This window comes from Etheostoma spectabile, chromosome 15 (assembly GCF_008692095.1).
Source record: "Etheostoma spectabile isolate EspeVRDwgs_2016 chromosome 15, UIUC_Espe_1.0, whole genome shotgun sequence".
NCBI lineage: Eukaryota > Metazoa > Chordata > Actinopteri > Perciformes > Percidae > Etheostoma > Etheostoma spectabile.
This window is the reverse complement of record NC_045747.1, coordinates 10,953,052-10,971,347: the sequence shown is the minus strand read 5'-3', so window position 1 is coordinate 10,971,347 and position 18,296 is coordinate 10,953,052. Positions and strand designations below refer to the sequence as shown.

Sequence of the window (18,296 nt, the reverse complement as noted above, 5' to 3'; positions counted from 1 at the left end):
TGGAGAGTTTGGAATATGATTGATTGATGGCTTCTGTGGACAGGCGTCTTTTATACAGGTAACAAGCTGAGGTTAGGAGCACTCCCTTTAGAAGTGTGCTCTTAATTTCAGCTCGTTACCTGTATAAAAGATCTTATAAATGTTTGTGAAATAACAGTCATTTGTCCTTGTTTCTATATTACTGTAGTGTAAGACCTTGCAGGCAGCCTTTACCTAATCATATGTGGGATTTTTCTGGACATTCAAATTTATCCTTTTTTTCAACATTTTTAAACAACAAAATTTTAATGTGTGTTCTGGATCAGACTTTTCAAAGGCGTGTTCAAAATATTATTTTCCTTTTTTTTAATTCGAATTTTTCTCTCAGTTTCCCTATTTCTTGTTTGTTTTTCCTCTACTTCACTGATATGAATACTATTTTTGAGTTGTGTCAACTTGTGTGTGGAGGTTTTGATGAGCCAATGATGAGCTGTTTGCACGCATACATTTAGGTTTCTTTAGTCTCTTCCACTGTGTCATTAGATTGCCTGTGCTGTGTCATTATGGAGCACAGGCATGGGTAGAAGCAGCAGGAGAAAAAGGTTTAGCTCCATCGCTCTCTCAAAGATCCTCCTCCGCATGTCCCCATATGTCTTTCTGTTCAACTGTCTGTTTCTATTTGTCTGTCTGTAATTTTGTCTTCTCTCTCTCTCTCTCTCTCTCTCTCTCTCTCTCTCTCTCTCTCTGTCTTTCACACTTCACTTCAACTCTCAGTTTGTACATGCATATGTATATGCAGAAATGCAAATCCTTTCCCAAGGCTCAGGTTTGAAATGTTATGCCATGCCACCTTCTTGTGTTCTCTTGTTTCCAGCTGTTAAAGCTGCTGTTCTTGCTTTATTAGAGCCCATGAGATGATCTCAGATGTCCGACTCAAAAATAATTAGTTTGATAAACCTATATTTTGAATGTGGAGCAGAGCAGCAAGAAAAAGAGGTGGATCTCTTTGGGAGTTATTGTCTCCTGGTGAATCTTACATGACACACTAAAATTGTTGTTTCTTAATCCAGCAATGTGTTTTTTTTCAAACAAAATGTGTCCCAGAGCAGTTATTCTCAACTAATTATTTATTTGCTTAGATGGTTTTTGGAGGGCCTTGGGGGGCTGATACGTGTCTATCGCCAAGAAGTGCCACCGTGATGTGCTTGCGTGTCTTTTGTTTTGAAATAATTATCTTTATGAGTTTTTAATGTGTTTCTATCCCTTGCCCCCCCATCCTCTCCTTAAATTAGATCCAGACTTTCAATCTATACCACAGCTTAACTGTTTATTGGCCTATATTTCCACTTTACTTTTTATCCTCTGTTGTACACTCAAGTAGAAAAGCTTTCGCTCAAAGAAACACTTCAAGGGCAAAATTACCTCTGAAATTATCCTCATCTTCTGGGAAGATATCATAACTTCTTCTCACAGTTTGAAGAGGCTTTGATCAATGATTAAATGCACGGATGGCTGGATTTAGGAACATATGTCAGCTTAAGTGTTGTAAAGCAATAACAAACACGCAATAACAAAGAGATTTAGCAAAGAATAAAAACACTGTCATGACCAGGTGTGGACGTGCAGTACCTGATGGATTTGGTTGTAAAAGATGCTGCAGGAGTGAGAGCAAACATTAAAGCTTTTGCCATTTTGGTTTCTTATGAGGATGTTATCTAAAACTTAACACAGTAGACTCTTAAGAAGACCTGCAACACATGATGATCTTATCTTGTTGTGGGAAACCTAACACATTTCTATTCATAATGCCCCGTTTCATGTGTGCTTGAACACAGGATAAACAGTTTAGATGGAAGGTTACTTTAAAAATGTTTAACGTTAATGCGTTTGGATTACCGTTTACCCTGCTCACATTGTGATGAGCAATTCAATCATAATAAATTCATCATCATTGGAATAAACCTAGTTTGTGTATATTTGATACTTTTTAAATACCTTTTAATAAATGTGTTCAGAATGATTTGTGTGGTTAAGTGCTAAGTTAGTCCAGGGTTTTCACTGTAGTAGCCTGGCCTTGCTTTTTTTTACTTTTCTACCAATAGGTGTATTCTTGTTGAATTTCCAACCACATGTTTTCCTATCTAAGGAGAAAACAATATCCTTACCACTTCTGCCTATCTTAAAGGTGCTCTAAGCAATGCCACGTGTCTGTAAGGCTAGAACATTTGTTGTCACATACAGCAAACACATCCTCACTATCCTAGAGCTGCCTGTCCCCGGAACACACTGTAAAAAAAAAAAAAACGCCCAGGCTCCACAAACACCAACAAAAACAATCTGTGCTAACCTGCACCACCAAACAAACAGTCTTCCAGCGTTCCAGCCAATAACTGACAAGAAGGATTTTGGGTGAGGGTTGGAGGGTTAGTTCGCAGAAGCACGGAAGGGAGGGAGAGACGTTGGGATGAGGAGGAGGAAGAGGTGAGCTAGCTGGTTTTGTTTGAAAATACTTGTTGTAGCCTATATCCTGTTGTTCACAGGATGCAGAAAATATTCTTTAGCATGGAAAAACTGTTTTACTTGCTCTTGTAGCATTGTGTAGCCTAAACCATGTGTGGTCCCTTTAATTTTGATTGTGACTTGCTGTCTGTGACTTGTCTGAAAATGCTGTCTGATTGGCAGAGTCACACTTATTTAGCAAACGGTAATGCATGTACTTCCTTACTTTTTCATATAGGCCTAGATAATTAATGAAATTCACTTTAGAAATTGGTGATAATATGTCCCTGAGCTTATTGTCACCATATCACACCCACACACACACACTTGACTGTCCAGGACTGCAAACACTGAAACATCAAAAGGGTGTACCCCTAAGCTTTTGTGAGCCAGAAGAGCAGTGCATATCTGCATGTTCTACTGTTTTCCATCATGTGTGCAAAAGCCTTATTGTCAGCAGGCTGCTCTGAGTGAAGGGAACCGTCAACAAGTTGAAGCGGACTATCGGCTCCGATACACTTCACAAGTATGTGTTTGCTCACATCTGCTCATGTGAAAGAGAGGGAAAAGACAACGAATCCTGTGTTGCCATAGCAACACAGAGGAAAGTTGCTTGTGTGGCTGGGAAAGTGTGCCGTTGGTTTTGGTCTGTGTGTCTGACCATGTGGGGTGCTAGCGTCACTCTGGAACCCTGGGAGGAACCCCCTCCCCGTCTCTTCCGGCAGACATAATAGATTGCAGTTGTTCTGCCTCACTTTCATCTGTCTGTGTATTGTGAGGAGACCACCAGCGGACCGGGCCTGGTGTTTTTCATCCTCCACCTGAGTCATCCACTCTTCCCCTCATAGGATGAAAGGAGAGTTACTGAGAATTCTCCCCTGAGGTGGTCAGACAGGAAATACAGTCACCGTCACTCTGTCTCCTGGTTATGTACCTGTATCACATGAAAGAGCTGTCTGAAGAGTGCCTCTTTGTCATTGTAATCATGTCTCTACATTAGCGTCTATGTCAGAATGGTCTAATATTTCCAATGACCCTGTTACAGGTGTGTATTTAAGGCCTGTGTGTGTACAGTAAATGTATGTGTCCCTCTAACAGGAGGGTGCCAGAATGGAAAGGGAGAAAGAGCACTAATTATGGCCTCCCATGTTCAGCAGAAACATCAGAAGGAAGTAATTTGTTGCTCTATATTTAATCAGTGGAGATAACGAGACTGACTGCAACTGTCTGGGCCTATGGGCAGGCGGACACTATTTCCTCCAAATCCCATTAGTCTTTAATGCAGCCAGCCAGAGTGTCTTATTTCCATTCTTTCCAGTGTTCAAATAATCATCAATCATCACCCTTTCTATCTCCAATTTTCTGAATTGTTCACTCTTTCTTTCTCACATTTTATTCTATTCCCTTTTATGTCCCAGCCCTCCACTTGTTTATTCTCTTCTGTGTGACTCCATAAAAGAAGTATTTTATCCCTTCAATCACCTTTTTTTCTCTTGCACCCTCCCTATCTTTGTCTCTGCCTACGTCTCCATCTCTTAGGGTGCAGGTAGAGTTCTATGTGAATGAGAACACTTTCAAGGAGCGCCTCAAGCTGTTCTTCATCAAAAACCAAAGATCCAGTGAGTTGACTGTTTGGGATCACACTTTTCCTATCTGTTGCTCTTATTTTTTATATTTAGTGGTTGATGTGCTTTCATTCTTGCTCTGAATTTCATCACCAGTTGTACAACTTGTCCAGTCTTTGTGACTGTTTTACATGTCAGTGTAGTGACTTATAGATTCTCTTTTTATCGACATGTCATACTGTTTAGACATATTTTTTCCTCTATGCATAAAGTCATTAAACATAGTGTATACATTCATAAAACCGTAACTTGAAGTAGAAACATGTGTATAGCCTAACTTATACCTAAGTAGTTAAATGTTAACAAATAATTTTAGATTTCATCAAACACAATAGGGAAAGCATTTGTTTTTTAATGCACTGGTCAATTTTAAGATTTTAAACTATTTTGCTTTCATAGCATGTCTTTTTTCAGACTAGTGAAAATAAAACAACCAAAATATGAATGTAGGTGTTAATTTCACTTTATCTATTTGTGTCTGTTGATTTTTCCTAGGAGTGTAGGATACAAGTATAAACATGCACATACAAGAATAAAAGTTACAGTGCAGTGTAAAACAACTACTTAAAAAAGTCAGCATCAAATTAAAGTAGAAAATGCCTATTTTGCTCATTTAAACATAACATAATAGCTAATTTAAAAATAACATAACAAACCTGTAAGGCATAAAATAATTGTCTTAATGTAAGTTTTCATCTGGAAAAGTTTTATGGTGAAATCTATTAGTTTGACCCTATTCACCTGTAGTGTATTGCCTTAATTGCTGCTTGAATTCCATACTGATATATATAAACTGTGTATTTACTGCCTCTGAGGTGTAAGGGATACAATATCAACTTTTAGTAAATGTGTACATTAACCCAAGCATTAGCAATAATCATTGATTCATATGCTTTATTGAAAGGATGTGATAGATTGTGTTTTAAAAAACAAGTTGAGCTTTTTGGCAGTGATGATAAATGGATTATGAGCTGCTCTTGGTTCTGTTTTATTTGTCCTATGTTGTCTGTTTATACTTTTATTTGTATCTTAAATGCATAGAGTATAGACCAAAACATCTACCAAGCCTTATTTAGTGTCACATTTTAAAATAAGTCAAAAAGAATACATATATAATAAACCATTGTAATCATTTTAAAAGTTAAATAAAATGTGTCTTTAAATTGAGCTGCTGATATTTATTTTTAAAGACAGATTGTCTTCTTTTCCATTACAGGTCTGCGAGTGCGAATGTTTAACTTTTCTCTGAAAGTGCTGAGCTGCCTCCTCTACATTGTCAGAGTCCTATTGGACAACCCGCAAGACGGAAGACAAGACTGGTAAGAGAAATGCTGCTAACAGGGGCTTAATGAGGTGAAACAAAGTCTTTGTGAGTGTGGAGGCCTGATAGCGGGAACAAGTGCACCAGGTCAGTAGAAGAAAAAATAGTCTATATAGAGCATCCTGTAAAAGGATTGGATGTGATTTGATGGTGGGAGAACTGGGGGTGAAGCTGCAATCAGGAAGGTAAACATTTGAATTGAGCTGAGGGTCAAGTTTTGGTGAAAAAGCTGTACAAGAAGGTACTTTCATTGCCTTTTTTTCTTCCCTGCAGCATGAGCGGAGTAAACTGCAGCAAACAAAACACAACATCGCGTCCCTGGAGTGAATTTGACTGGTAAGCATGCAAGTCTCTAATTAGGAGTGATGGCTTTGGCCTGCAGACAAGGACTATGAAACTGCACAACCTGGAGGACCGACAACCCCCAACCCCACTGGTCGCAATCACTTTACTGATGCTGATATTGAGCATTGCGGATCCATAGTCATTTGTCACAATCCAACTATGTGGATTACCTGTCAACATAATATGTATGTAGTGCCTGCGCAGCCTAATCAACAGCGATCTAGTGAAGATAAAGCATGTAATATACGACAGCGAAGAGAGGGAGAGATACCAGGAAGTGTGCGTGGACCTAAGGCTGTGCCATGTCTCCTGCTCAGGGACCTATTGATCTAATGGGTTGCTGGTGACACTGGCTAAGCTCTGGCTCCAAATGAATAAGGAGCCTGACAGGGTGAGCTCAGGAAAGGGATGGGCCGCCTCTTCTCCTAGGCAGCAGACGCGTAGGAGCGAATCAGAGCGCAGGCCGGCAAGCAGCCATGATAAGCCCAAGGGTGTCTTTGGCTGTACATTTTTGGGCTGCGTGATTACTCTTCTCCAATATGAGCACATTGGCAGCTGGGCACTCCACTGTTGTTCAGTAGTAAATATGCATTATTAAATTTAACGTAGTGACATGAGTTGTGTTCATAGTCCCTGTGTCAGGCAGAATTTTTTTTCAATATTTTGTCCATTTTAGTGGCCTTTGTCTAATTTTGTCTCGACACATCTCTCTCCTCTGTATTCTTTCCTTTTCTTCTGCTGTGAAGGAAACTGATCATCTGGGTGGATAGACCTCTACCGCTGTGGGCACTGCAGGTCAGATACATCACCACAATCCTGTGGAAACAAGGCCTCAGTCTGTTTACACAATCTGCATACATGAACACACTCTCTCACACACACACACGGACACACACACACACACACACACACACACACACACACACACACACACACACACACACACACACACACAGACACACAGGTGCACTTCATAATTTCAGCATTCCTTTTTTTATTGTTTTTATCGCCATTTCATTTTAGATCATTTTATCTGACACGCATTAACACTTTCAGTGTGACCACACACACACACACACACACACACACACACACACACACACACACACACGTACACGATCAGACACCAGACTGCTTCACTTAAATCTGTTCCCTCTGAAGCTCAATCATCAGCACGCCTACTGATTCCCCCCCACGCTCTTCTTTTCCATCTCTGTGACTCCTAATTTATCTCTGCTCTAGTCTCTTTCAGACTCCTCTCTCTGTGTCTGCATCTCTCTCAATATCTCTATAACTATCTCTCTCTTTGCAGGTGCTTGTGGTTTTCATCAGCTTTTCAGAAACAATGTTGCTTGTATATCTCAGCTACAAGGTGAGTTACAATAGCAACAGCCGATTTAACGCCTTTTGTGATGTCTGTGGTTATGGTGTGTGTGTGTGTGTGTGTGTGTGAATGACTGTGCATGCATGAAATATGCTTGAGGGTGGTGTTTGTCCACTTTGCACTACTCTGTGTTCACTCTATTAAACTAAAGATTTCCTTTCTCCCCTGATGCTCCTCCTATACTCCAGAAAGCCCCTCAGCAACTTTCCAAATGCAACCATCCCGGCCTCAGCAACCATCCTATTATTGACACATCAGACAGACTTGGGGAGGGGAGGCCCCTGTGTTGCTGTAGTGGGGGGCCGATTCACCAATGTGTTTCCCTGCTTTTGATGTACCTGACACTCTAAGCCAATAAAGGGCTCGCTCTGCAGATTACTCTGGAGGCTAAAGACCTTTGCATTTAGAGCTGGCTGATTCCTGTGGACATACCCCGTGTCTGTCCACCTACACTAGTCATATTTAGCGCAGCCAGATGCAGGTGGCAGACACATAAAAGACACATAAAACAGCCATGTCTGACATCCTAATTAAACGGTAAAGCTTAGAGGAAACTGAGTAATGCTGTTTCTTTTCTCAAGGGGCCCAAGGGAGTTGTATAATAACACTTATATATCACAATTAATTCTATGGTGCAAAAGCTGGTCTATTTGTTTCTTCCACTCTCCGTAATCAAACCTGTTATGTGGTAATCATGGAAGGTCGCCATGACAATGGAGTTTCCTGACCCCTGTGTGTGGTTTATGTTTCCAGGGCAACGTTTGGGAGCAAGTGTTACGTGTCCCCTTCATTCTGGAGATGATCAGCGCCATTCCTTTCATGATCACTGTGAGTGGAAGGACTCACTGCACTCAAGCATAGCAGACACACACACACACACCACATGTTTACACTTAATACTGAAATGCTGTCACAACACTGCTCATACAAACCCTTCTTTCAAGAGAGACCCTTTGACTGTGTTCAACATTTTGAAAAAAAAAACATGATGATACAGGCACGCAGACTGACGCTTTCTCTTCTCGATAGGTGATTTTGCCCTCCTTCAGAAATCTCTTCATCCCTGTATTTCTCAATTGCTGGCTGGCAAAACACGCTCTGGAGAACATGATAGTGAGTGATGCCTTATCTACATGTACAATTTTGTCATTACTTTCATTTCAACATCTCTGGTATGTTTTTTCGTTGGCATGCCATTGGCCTTTTCTGTCTGTGCCATTTCAGCTCACCAGCTCTTTCTGCTATGAAGGGAAGAACCATCGCAAAATATTTCAACTTTGGCTTGGTATTGACCTTTTTCACATTCCTTGCCTCCATCTGACGTCCAAGCTCGCTTCCCATTTTTTAAGCTGTCTCCCACTCTGCTCCACATATTCCAACACTTGGCAAATTTCATCTCCTTTCATTTTTAAATTTAATCCATCATGTTTTGTTGACTCATTCTTTTTATCCATCAACTGCATTTTAACCTGATTTCACACCTAAAAAATGCAGCTCATGGGCTGTTGTGGTTTCCATACTTTAAGCCACATCTATGTCTGTCTCTCTGCAGAATGATCTCCATAGGGCGATCCAGCGGACACACTCAGCCATGTTTAACCAGGTGGTAATACTAATCAGCACACTGGTCTGCCTCATGTTTACATGGTGGGTACCCTCACTGCTGACACTGAACTCAAAGGACAAGGAAGGAAAGAATGAATGAAATGAAGGTTGGACAGAAAGTTAAAGGTGTCATAGCTGTGGATAGGGTCAGGAAAGAAGCAGGTAGAGGCTAAGATGGACAAGAGAAGCAAATCAATACTGTGATACATGTAGAAAAAAAGGATATTGGACAATAAAAAAATGATGCTTCTCGAGCTAAAAGATGAAAACAGAGAGGTAATTGGTTACTGTGAGAGTGCGATACTGTGCAGTGGAGGATGTGTGAGCTCGCCACATATCTGGTGTGAAAAGCCTGAGCTAATCCAGAAGATCCTACACACATTAAACTCTCCGACCATTTCAGGGTTGACATTTCCCTGTTGACTCATCTGTCCCTTAAAGAACACAATGCTCACAGCTTGCACCAGCACACCTATAAACACAAATATACAGTGTCCCGCAAAGGTGCTCAAGCATGCATCCACCCCCATCTCTAGTCACACGTACATACACAGGCTTGAAAGCGTTCTCTCCATGTATAATGCCCTCAATAGGCACCTGTATTTCAACCAGCATATGAAGTCTGATGTGATGCTTACTTCCTCTTTATACTTTCTCCATCTTTCCCACCCTTCCGCCCTCTATTAGCATCTGCGGCATCCAACATCTCGAACGAGCGGGCAACAACCTGACCCTGTTCGACTCGCTGTACTTCTGTGTGGTCACCTTCTCCACAGTGGGCTTTGGAGATGTCACCCCCCAAATCTGGCCCTCGCAGCTCCTGGTGGTCATCATGATCTTCGTGGCGCTCATCGTACTTCCCATCCAGGTGAGATACAACGTTGAAAAATCTCCAACACAACCACAGGCAGTGGATATACAAAAGGATCTGATCAGAAGAAGAAATATAACAGAAAACTTTAAAATGAGTTTAGAGAGTTTAGAAAAGTGAGTAGGAACCCTGGTAATAACCCATCACCCTTTCACATATTTTATTTTCAATTAAACTTTTGGAGCTGCCAACAGGGCTGGCTGCCTGGCTGTCCTCCATGTAATTTGCAGGTAGAAAGATCTTAAGTAAACTGAGCTCAGACATGCCTTTAAAGTGATCAAAGTATCTTAAAATCATTCCTGAGTTTAGCAGCTGAGATAGTTTCGCAATTGTTTTCCTTCATAAGCTTGTTACAGTAAAGTTATTGTATTTCCCCCCTTGCACAATGATGTGATGACTCATTGCATCCTACGTAGATTTATAGCACTATTTTTACAGTGCTGTCTTCCTTACTCGCTCAATTCCCCAAATCCTCCTCCTGTTCCACAGAGGGAACTTCACGGCAGAGAACTACTGGAAATGTTTACACACACACGCACACTATTTGTGCATGGACTTCAGCAAAAAACACCTTGACAAACAGTTGCACAAATGGTTGTTCCTCACATGGTATATAAGTGTAAACGTTTTATCCCTGAGGTAGCTGGTGTACCTGCGTATTTCCCCAAAGATGTAAAAGTGGTAATGGGATGAAATGCCCTCTGTGTGTGTCTACTGAGCCTGCAGTCAGAGGAAAGCAGGAAATCACACTCACACTACTGCTAAACAATTCACAAATTATTTGGTTTACTGACATTTTTATTTTGTCGCAAATTGGATTTCTTTTGTGATGGCGCTACTTGTCTTTAATAGCTTTTCTTTTTTCAATCGTTTTACAGTAAGAGTACGAGTAGGGCTGCATCCTACCGTTGAATTCCGATTATTGAAAACACTTTTGTTTTTCCCATCAGCTGGGACTGGGTGGTAGCAAATACCTTCACAAAAACAAAAGACACCAGCATGAAGATACTTTCACTTGTACATCTGTGCATCACCAACATGGAGGCCATGTCACCCTCCCCCCTGTCCCCATCTTTCATCCATAAATACCCCTTGACATTTAGAAACTGGCCCCCCTTTGACCGCAAGCACCACTGTGTGTGTGTGTGTGTGTGTGTGTGTGTGTGTGTGTGTGTGTGTGTGTGTGTGTGTGTGTGTGTGTGTGTGTGTGTGTGTGTGTGTGTGTGTGTGTGTGTGTGTGTGTGTGTGCGTGCGTCCTTGTGTGTGTGTGCGCGCCTGCCTCAGACAGAGTCCTGCCATGACACGGCTGCACAGGGAAGCCATAGAACAAATCAGAATTCAGCTACTGTCTTTTTCTTATTGCTGGTTTCTCTGACCGGTCAACAACACACCACAGAAAATGTACCTCTTGAGTAAGTAATTTCATGTAATTTTGAGTCTTACACATCAAATTCCTTGTACGTGTAAAAAACATACTTGGCAATAAAGCTTTTTCTGATTCGGATTCAGATTTTTCTGATTCTAAAAGGATGTGGATTCAGAAATGAGATAAAAAGCCAGCCACTCAGGTAATTGCTCTTGTTTTAAATTCTGTTTCACCAGATTGGAGACTTTCCTTTAAATATATCACGGCATGATTGTTACGTCCCAAATTTTCCTCAGTTGGTGTCATCGAGAACTGGCTGTACACAAATGATGGCGGAATAAGATGCTTTTGCCATATGGATGGGTGTGGCCTGATGGTGTTTTCCAACTTAAACAAAACTTCAGCTCTAAATTGATCATATTTATCTGGGTCAAAATGAGGACCTCCCAGAGAAAAACTGCACACAAATGAACTCTGTCGATTGACTTCTGTTGAAGTGGCTGAGGTGTATGTTTAGAAACATTTTCAGATGTTCATCGCTACGTTTGCTGCTCAAGAGCTGAGGACCTCCATTACAGCTGGCAGTGGGTTCAATACATGAACTCGTCACCTGTTTAATATCGGCTTCATGTCTCTAAAAAATTAAGATTCTTCACAGGTGAAGGGCTTTCAGAGATGAGTAACCTCTGCCACTAACTGAAGTTTTAACTACAACTAGAGAGCTGATTGTTTTTATTGGTATCTTACTATTCATCCAGAACTTCAAAAAACCATTGGAACATATTTCTAACTTAAAATCTGATGTTTGGGTTTAAAGTTATATTATTTTATTGGTATTGTACTATTAATAAAACATTTTCTGAGCTCTGCTGGAAAAAGAAATAATTTACTGCAAACTACAATAACTGGCTTCTTTTTGCAGCCCACTAAGCTGTGCCATGAATGAGTTAAAACCAATGTGCTCACTGTGCCCAAATACCCAATATTTGGCTATTTTAAAGGAAATCTCTCTTGACTCTTGACCATCTACCCACCTGTCCCTCCACACATATAAAAAAGAATCAGTGCAATTTTTCTCAGGCCTATACTGTTCCGTAACCTACCTTCCTCTATTGATGTCTGTTTTCATCTTCTATTCGGCCACCATCCTGAACCACATCTCCACTTTTCTCAATTCCCCCAAACACTCTCTCTAATTAAACATAAACACTACTCTATTGCATTGTTGTATTTTCTTAAGCCACATGGCTCATCCCTGTATTCCAGCTAACTTAATCCAATTTCCATCTGTTGAATGTGATGGATGTCACCCTGAATAGTTTGAGCAGCTGGCCTTTCTGTGGATGGAGCGGCAGAAGTCCGGGGGGAACTACAGTCGCTACAGGGCACAGACGGAGAAACACGTGGTGCTGTGTGTCAGCTGTCTCAAGATCGACCTTCTCATGGACTTCCTCAATGAGTTCTTCGCTCACCCCCGACTACAGGTCTCTCTAAATGGTTTTAAGTAGGACAAGAGGGTGTTGGGGGGTCTTGTGTTTGTTGTTTGTAATCCTCTTCAGTAGCCCAGCAGCTGAGCTTTAATTCACCAATAGCACAGATCAAACTGCTGTCTTATTCATGTTGGAGCAGATGTGTTTACTTGAGGGTGCATCCATATGTACATAGCTCTCTGTGTTTGTTCTGATTTGATTGTTTTGCATATTGTTACTCAGTTTGATACCAAAAGGCTGTTTCACCTTAATCTACTCAACGCAAAAATCTTCCCTGTGTTCACCTCAATTTGGATGTGGTCATTAAAGCAGGATTTTGTGACATCACAACTAGTTTGGAAGCCAAGCAGTGGTCCGAGATGCAATTTTATATAAGTGAAAGATTGGCAAGGAAACAAAAATACAACCTGGGACTGGATCTTTTTTTGGGTTAAATACTCTTTAACCAAAATACCACTTGTGTGTGTGTGTGTGTGTGTGTGTGTGTGTGTGTGTGTGTGTGTGCGCGCATGCGGTCGTGCATGCTTGTGCACGTGTGTATGTGTGTGTGTGTGTGTTGTGTAGGACTACTACGTGGTGATCCTTTGCCCAGCAGAGATGGATGTCCAGGTTCGGAGGATCCTACACGTTCCTTTGTGGGCCCAGAGAGTCATCTACCTGCAGGGGTCCGCCCTTAAAGACCAAGACCTGATGAGGGCCAAGTGAGTCACTGTGCCTAAAAACAACAACAATCAAGAGTCTGATTTTAGAGATGTATTTAGTTTCCTATCTATCTATCTATCTATCTATCTATCTATCTATCTATCTATCTATCTATCTATCTATCTATCTATTGTATCTACTCATATCTACTGTATGTATTTATCATCTATCTATCTATCTATCTATCTATCTTTGTATATCTGTTTTTTGTATCTTCTATCTATATCTACGGTATTTATCTATCTATCTACTATCTACTATCTATCTATGAATCTATCTATCTACTGTATCAATCTATCATCTACTGTATCTACTATCTGTTCTATCTATCTATCTATCTATCTATCTTATCTACTGTAATCTATCTATCTATCTATTGTTTATCTATATCTACTGTATTTATCTACTCTATTGTATCTATCTATCTACTGTCATCTGTCTATCTATCTACTGTATTATCTATCTACTATTTACCTATCTATCTCTGCATCTGTCTATCTATCTACTGTTCTATCAATCATCTATCTATCATTCTATCTATCTATCTATCTATCTATCTATCTATCTCTCTACCTACTGAATCTATCTATCTCCTGTATCTATCATATCTATCTATCTATCTATCTATCTAGCTATCTATCTATCTATCTATCTATCACTGCATCTATCACCAATCTATCTATCTATCTATCTATCTATCTATATATCTATCTATCTCTCTTCTATCTATCTTCTATCCTTCTATCTATCTATCATCTACTGCATCGTCTATCTATCTATCTACTATCAATCATCATCAATCATCAATCAATTCTATCTATCTATCTATCTACCTATCTATCTACTGAATCTATCTATCTACTGTATCTATCTATCATCTACTATCTATCTATCTATCTATCTATCTATCTATCTATCTACTGAATCTATCTATCTACTTATTACATGTACTATCAACAATCTATCTATCTATCTATTATCTATCTATCTATCTATCTATCTATCTATCTATCTATCTATACATATCTACCATCTGTCTCTACAAACCCATTAGAAGCATTATTATCTCCAAATAATTCTACAACAATCCAGCCCTAAAAAGCCTAGAATAGACCTCACTTGAGACACCTTGAAACGAAAAGCATCATATAGAAACTTGAGCTCACAATTAATACCTTAAGCACATATTGCCTTGAGGTAACAGCTGTAATTACAGTTTGAGTCATATTTCTTATTGTTTACAGCCTTAGCACCTTAGCTGGCTTTGTCACAGGAAAAGAAAAGGAGCAATTTCTTTTTAATCTACTTGTCTCCTCGCCTCCAACTATCTCAACCCTAAATAGTGTGGGCTCAAAGACACATTGGTTTGATTGTTGTTCTATTGTCCTGATTTTTCTCTTTTGTCCTCTTCCTCAATAACATGACAACACCCTCCTTCCCGTGTCTTCTCTCCTCATCGCTTCCCCGATTCTCTCTCTCCCTCTGTTTATCCATATCCCTCGCTCCCATGGCCACATGCTCTACTAACTGCCTGCAGGATGGACGATGCTGAGGCCTGCTTTATCCTCAGTAACCGGTTTGAAGTGGACCGTATTGCTGCTGTACGTTCCTCACTGCTTCCCTGTATCACCATGACTACTCACTCTGCAAAACATCCGTATTAAGTCTGTTTGCCTTAAAATGTAGTTTTTCATCAACAACATTAATTTAATGTAATTTCATGTTGCGTTTAATATTTTTCTGGAGCTGCTTTGAATTAGCTCATTGCATTGGCTGAGGTTTGTGCTTGTTGTTTTATGAATGGTGATGTGTATATTTTCCCAACAAAACATGAATCGCGCAGTAAAAACAACTAAAGCTGAGAGTAAAAGAAACACCAGCCTGACACAAAAATTAAAACTACGCACATATGTGCAAAAAACAACAACAATGGACTCCCTAGGTGCGGTGTTACACAGCACTGCATGCCATGATAACACTGTTTAATCCACACCCTGGTATTCACACTGAATGATTTGGCAGCTAAATTGTCAATTACTTCATCTCATCAGGTCACAATTTTTATTTGATTGTTCAAATACCAAAATCTTGAATACTTCTTTGAAGAAAGATGTCAGAGTTGCATTACAACTCTAAAATGTTGCAAGGGCCATTAGAGTGCATTCAGTGGTTTAAGAGGATTATTACAGAAGAGCTAAAATCTGATTCTGCTAATGGTGGGTTTCTACCTCTCTCTCCCTTCTTTTCACTCCATCAATCACACGCCCCTCCGTCTCCAATTTTCTCAGGATCATCAGACCATCCTCCGAGCCTGGGCAGTGAAAGACTTCGCTCCAAATTGCCCCCTCTACGTCCAGATTCTCAAGCCAGAGAACAAGTTCCACGTCAAATTTGCAGGTGGGCAAGGGAGTGTGAAATCGAATACACTGACAGTGACAGCTGAGGTGTGTGTGTGTATGTGTGTGTATGTGTGTGTGTGTGTGTGTGTGTGTTAGTTCTTGTTTGGATGCATCTACTGTTATTTGATCAGAATTTAGATACTAATGGGATGACACCTACTATTAGAATGTCCTGGCCCAGTGTAGGTGTGAAAATTGGAGAATATTTTGCGTCTGCACGATTGTCATGACATGGGAAACTGAGCTGTCCTGTCTGTTTAATTCTCCTGTCCCGTTTTCTACCTGAGTTTGTCAGTTTGATTTGCAAGCCGGAGAATTGTATTTTCTATCAGCGTGGCTTCGCAGCACACAGCTCTCTGTCCTCCTAGCTATGAGGGAGTGCTGGACAGATTGGCTTGGCTTGAAGCCCTCTGAGGGTTTTTGTGTTTTTTTACATTGCCTTTTGGAGAGTGTCTCTTCCCTTCCTGCTCAACAAAAGATGCAAGTCAATCGTCTGCAAGTAAAAGAAAATAAACTCTCTCTCACACACAATTTGCCTACAGCCTTGGAGAACTCAATTCTAGCTTGCTGCCGTCATCCCAGCTGTCTGTATCAATGATGAACATTTTCGAGGAGTTCTGCTGCTGTGCTAACCTGGTAGATGAGCCTTCCCTGCAGGCAATCCTACTTTGCCCCTGCAGTGCTGTTTAAGTACCTCACTGCCACAGCCAGACTGAGGCCTTTGTTGTAAATCGGGCAGGAGTTTTTAGGTTGTATAATTGTATTATTGATAAAAATGTTCTTTGATTATCAGTTAGCACTGTGCTACTGTGCTGGGAGTTAGGCAGCTGTAACATGTAGCTATATAAATTGCTTTGATGTGTTTTCTTACATTTACATAGTGTTGATGCAGGGCTCCTGCTCTAGGGACGGATACAGTCGCAGTTGTGGGGCTCCAAAACCATCTCTGGGGGGATCTGAGTCAGCGGACCGGTGCCCGCCAAAGAGATCCCCTTCCGGGATGTCTGGGTGTAACCGGTGGTGGTATCCTGACTGTCCGTCCGGCTGCCTTCGCCTGCCGCACAACTGGCAGGCAGCCAGCCCGGTGGGGGCCAAGGCACACCTCCCAGCTTGGGTGGAGATCTGACGGCAGGATGTAGCTGGTCCGTCAGACCGTACACAGGTGGACAACGTTGTTCTTCGAAGTCTTCGAACTGCTTGTCGCTGAAGAAAAATAGAGAGCAGATCTCTGGTCTTGCAGCTGTAATATACAGTAACTGCGGACGTAGAGGCCCGTGCAGGGCACAAGAGCGCGAAAGAAATCTTCACTACGGCGCACGAGGGATAACTCCAATAGCAGCAGCTCTTAGAGGGCAAAGTCTATACAAAATAAAACCTCATTCTTTCAAAAATTATATTGTTTCTTATGTAATAGACAGTAGTCATGCCCTTATTGTCACAACGGCCTTTCGTTATAGAATAATACATTTCATACAGGACTATAGTGAGAAGTAAAGTAGCCTACTCTTAAAGAACACAAAGTTCATCAACTGTATATATATATATATATATATGTATATATATATATATATATATATATACTGTATGTTGCCAGACATAGGGAACAAATCAGTATACAGACACAAGGATATTACTGTAAGTGCAGATGTCATGTTTTGACCCCACTTGGAATATGCCCACTAAGTGCTAGTGTGGGAGGCATTAATGAGAAAGAGATACAAGATTTAATTTGATCCATAAGAATGGCTTTAAAACAGCTCAGCGTTCATTAGAAAATATCTGTTGGTAAGATGCTGCAGCAGGGCAGGACACCCTGAGCTTTTTGAGTAACCACACAGAAGTGGGTGCAGAATGTTGATTGATTATCTCCCCAGTTTATGTTTTGAATGAAAATAGTCAGTTTCCCTCCTGAGCTTGGCTCATCACTCACCACTCACTCACCCAAACAATAACAGCCTACTGATTTAATTAGCTTAACCGGTGGACCTGTGGTAAAGTTGTAATTGCACACCTGCAGAGGGTGAAAATAACCACATTTGCACACACATACACACTCATATCCGCACAGACCTTTAACACTAGTCTGTGATAGAAAACAACAGTCTGAAGAGATGGATACAAAGACCCAGGTCTTCTAAGCGAGGGCGACAGAAAGAAAGCGAGAGTTTGTGTGTGTATGCACAGCAATGTCTGTAATTTCTCTCCTGGTCTGGGTCCAGGCACCTGCAGGATGGAGGGCTGTGGCGAACAGTAAGCAGATACAAAGATGGGCAGTGAAGTGATAACAGTGTTAAAAACAAGTGCAAGAAGTATGTTGGAAATAGAAAAAAAGACTCAATGTGTGGTGTTTGACTATTGTGTCTGTGCTTTGGGACTTAGAGATTTATGTGTGTTGGTGTGTACAACACAGACAGAGAGAGTGAGAAAGTCTGTGTATGAATGCTGTTGCTCCACAGATGCAACATCAATGTTTTTGTCTTTTACTCTGCAGACTTTCAGATGCCCCTTGCTCTGTAACAGCTTCTGCTTCGAAGCAGATTCATACGCTGAATAGCAAGAGGCTGTTCTTTGTGTTTGTATGTGCGCTGCATTATGATGTACTGTTCTGAGCTAAAAGAACATTGTTAATTCAACAGAAAATCCACAATTAGCCGTTTTAATTGTTTTGCCTCCCACCTGCTCAGCTTCAGGCACACACACACACACACAC

The 18,296-nt window shown here is 40.8% G+C and overlaps 1 protein-coding gene and 1 long non-coding RNA gene across 2 annotated transcripts in view; one reads left to right on the top strand and one right to left on the bottom strand.

Annotated features, from left to right (window-relative positions):
• The window catches only part of kcnt2b (potassium sodium-activated channel subfamily T member 2b), a 42,179-nt gene that overhangs the window by 8,886 nt on the left and 14,997 nt on the right, over positions 1–18,296 (top strand). The window contains exons 2-14 of the mRNA XM_032538538.1: positions 4,018–4,097; positions 5,320–5,422; positions 5,698–5,760; positions 6,516–6,564; positions 7,082–7,141; positions 7,907–7,981; positions 8,183–8,266; positions 8,706–8,800; positions 9,446–9,626; positions 12,315–12,479; positions 13,050–13,186; positions 14,725–14,788; positions 15,476–15,584. Of these exons, the coding sequence (XP_032394429.1) occupies positions 4,018–4,097; positions 5,320–5,422; positions 5,698–5,760; positions 6,516–6,564; positions 7,082–7,141; positions 7,907–7,981; positions 8,183–8,266; positions 8,706–8,800; positions 9,446–9,626; positions 12,315–12,479; positions 13,050–13,186; positions 14,725–14,788; positions 15,476–15,584 (1,265 nt within the window). The remainder of the gene's footprint in view (positions 1–4,017; positions 4,098–5,319; positions 5,423–5,697; positions 5,761–6,515; positions 6,565–7,081; positions 7,142–7,906; positions 7,982–8,182; positions 8,267–8,705; positions 8,801–9,445; positions 9,627–12,314; positions 12,480–13,049; positions 13,187–14,724; positions 14,789–15,475; positions 15,585–18,296) is intronic.
• Positions 5,916–18,296, bottom strand: part of LOC116703708 (uncharacterized) — a 21,608-nt gene continuing 9,227 nt past the window's right edge. The window contains exons 2-3 of the long non-coding RNA XR_004335489.1: positions 8,082–8,086; positions 5,916–5,926 (exon numbers count right to left, since the gene is read on the bottom strand). This is a non-coding gene — a long non-coding RNA (uncharacterized LOC116703708). The remainder of the gene's footprint in view (positions 5,927–8,081; positions 8,087–18,296) is intronic.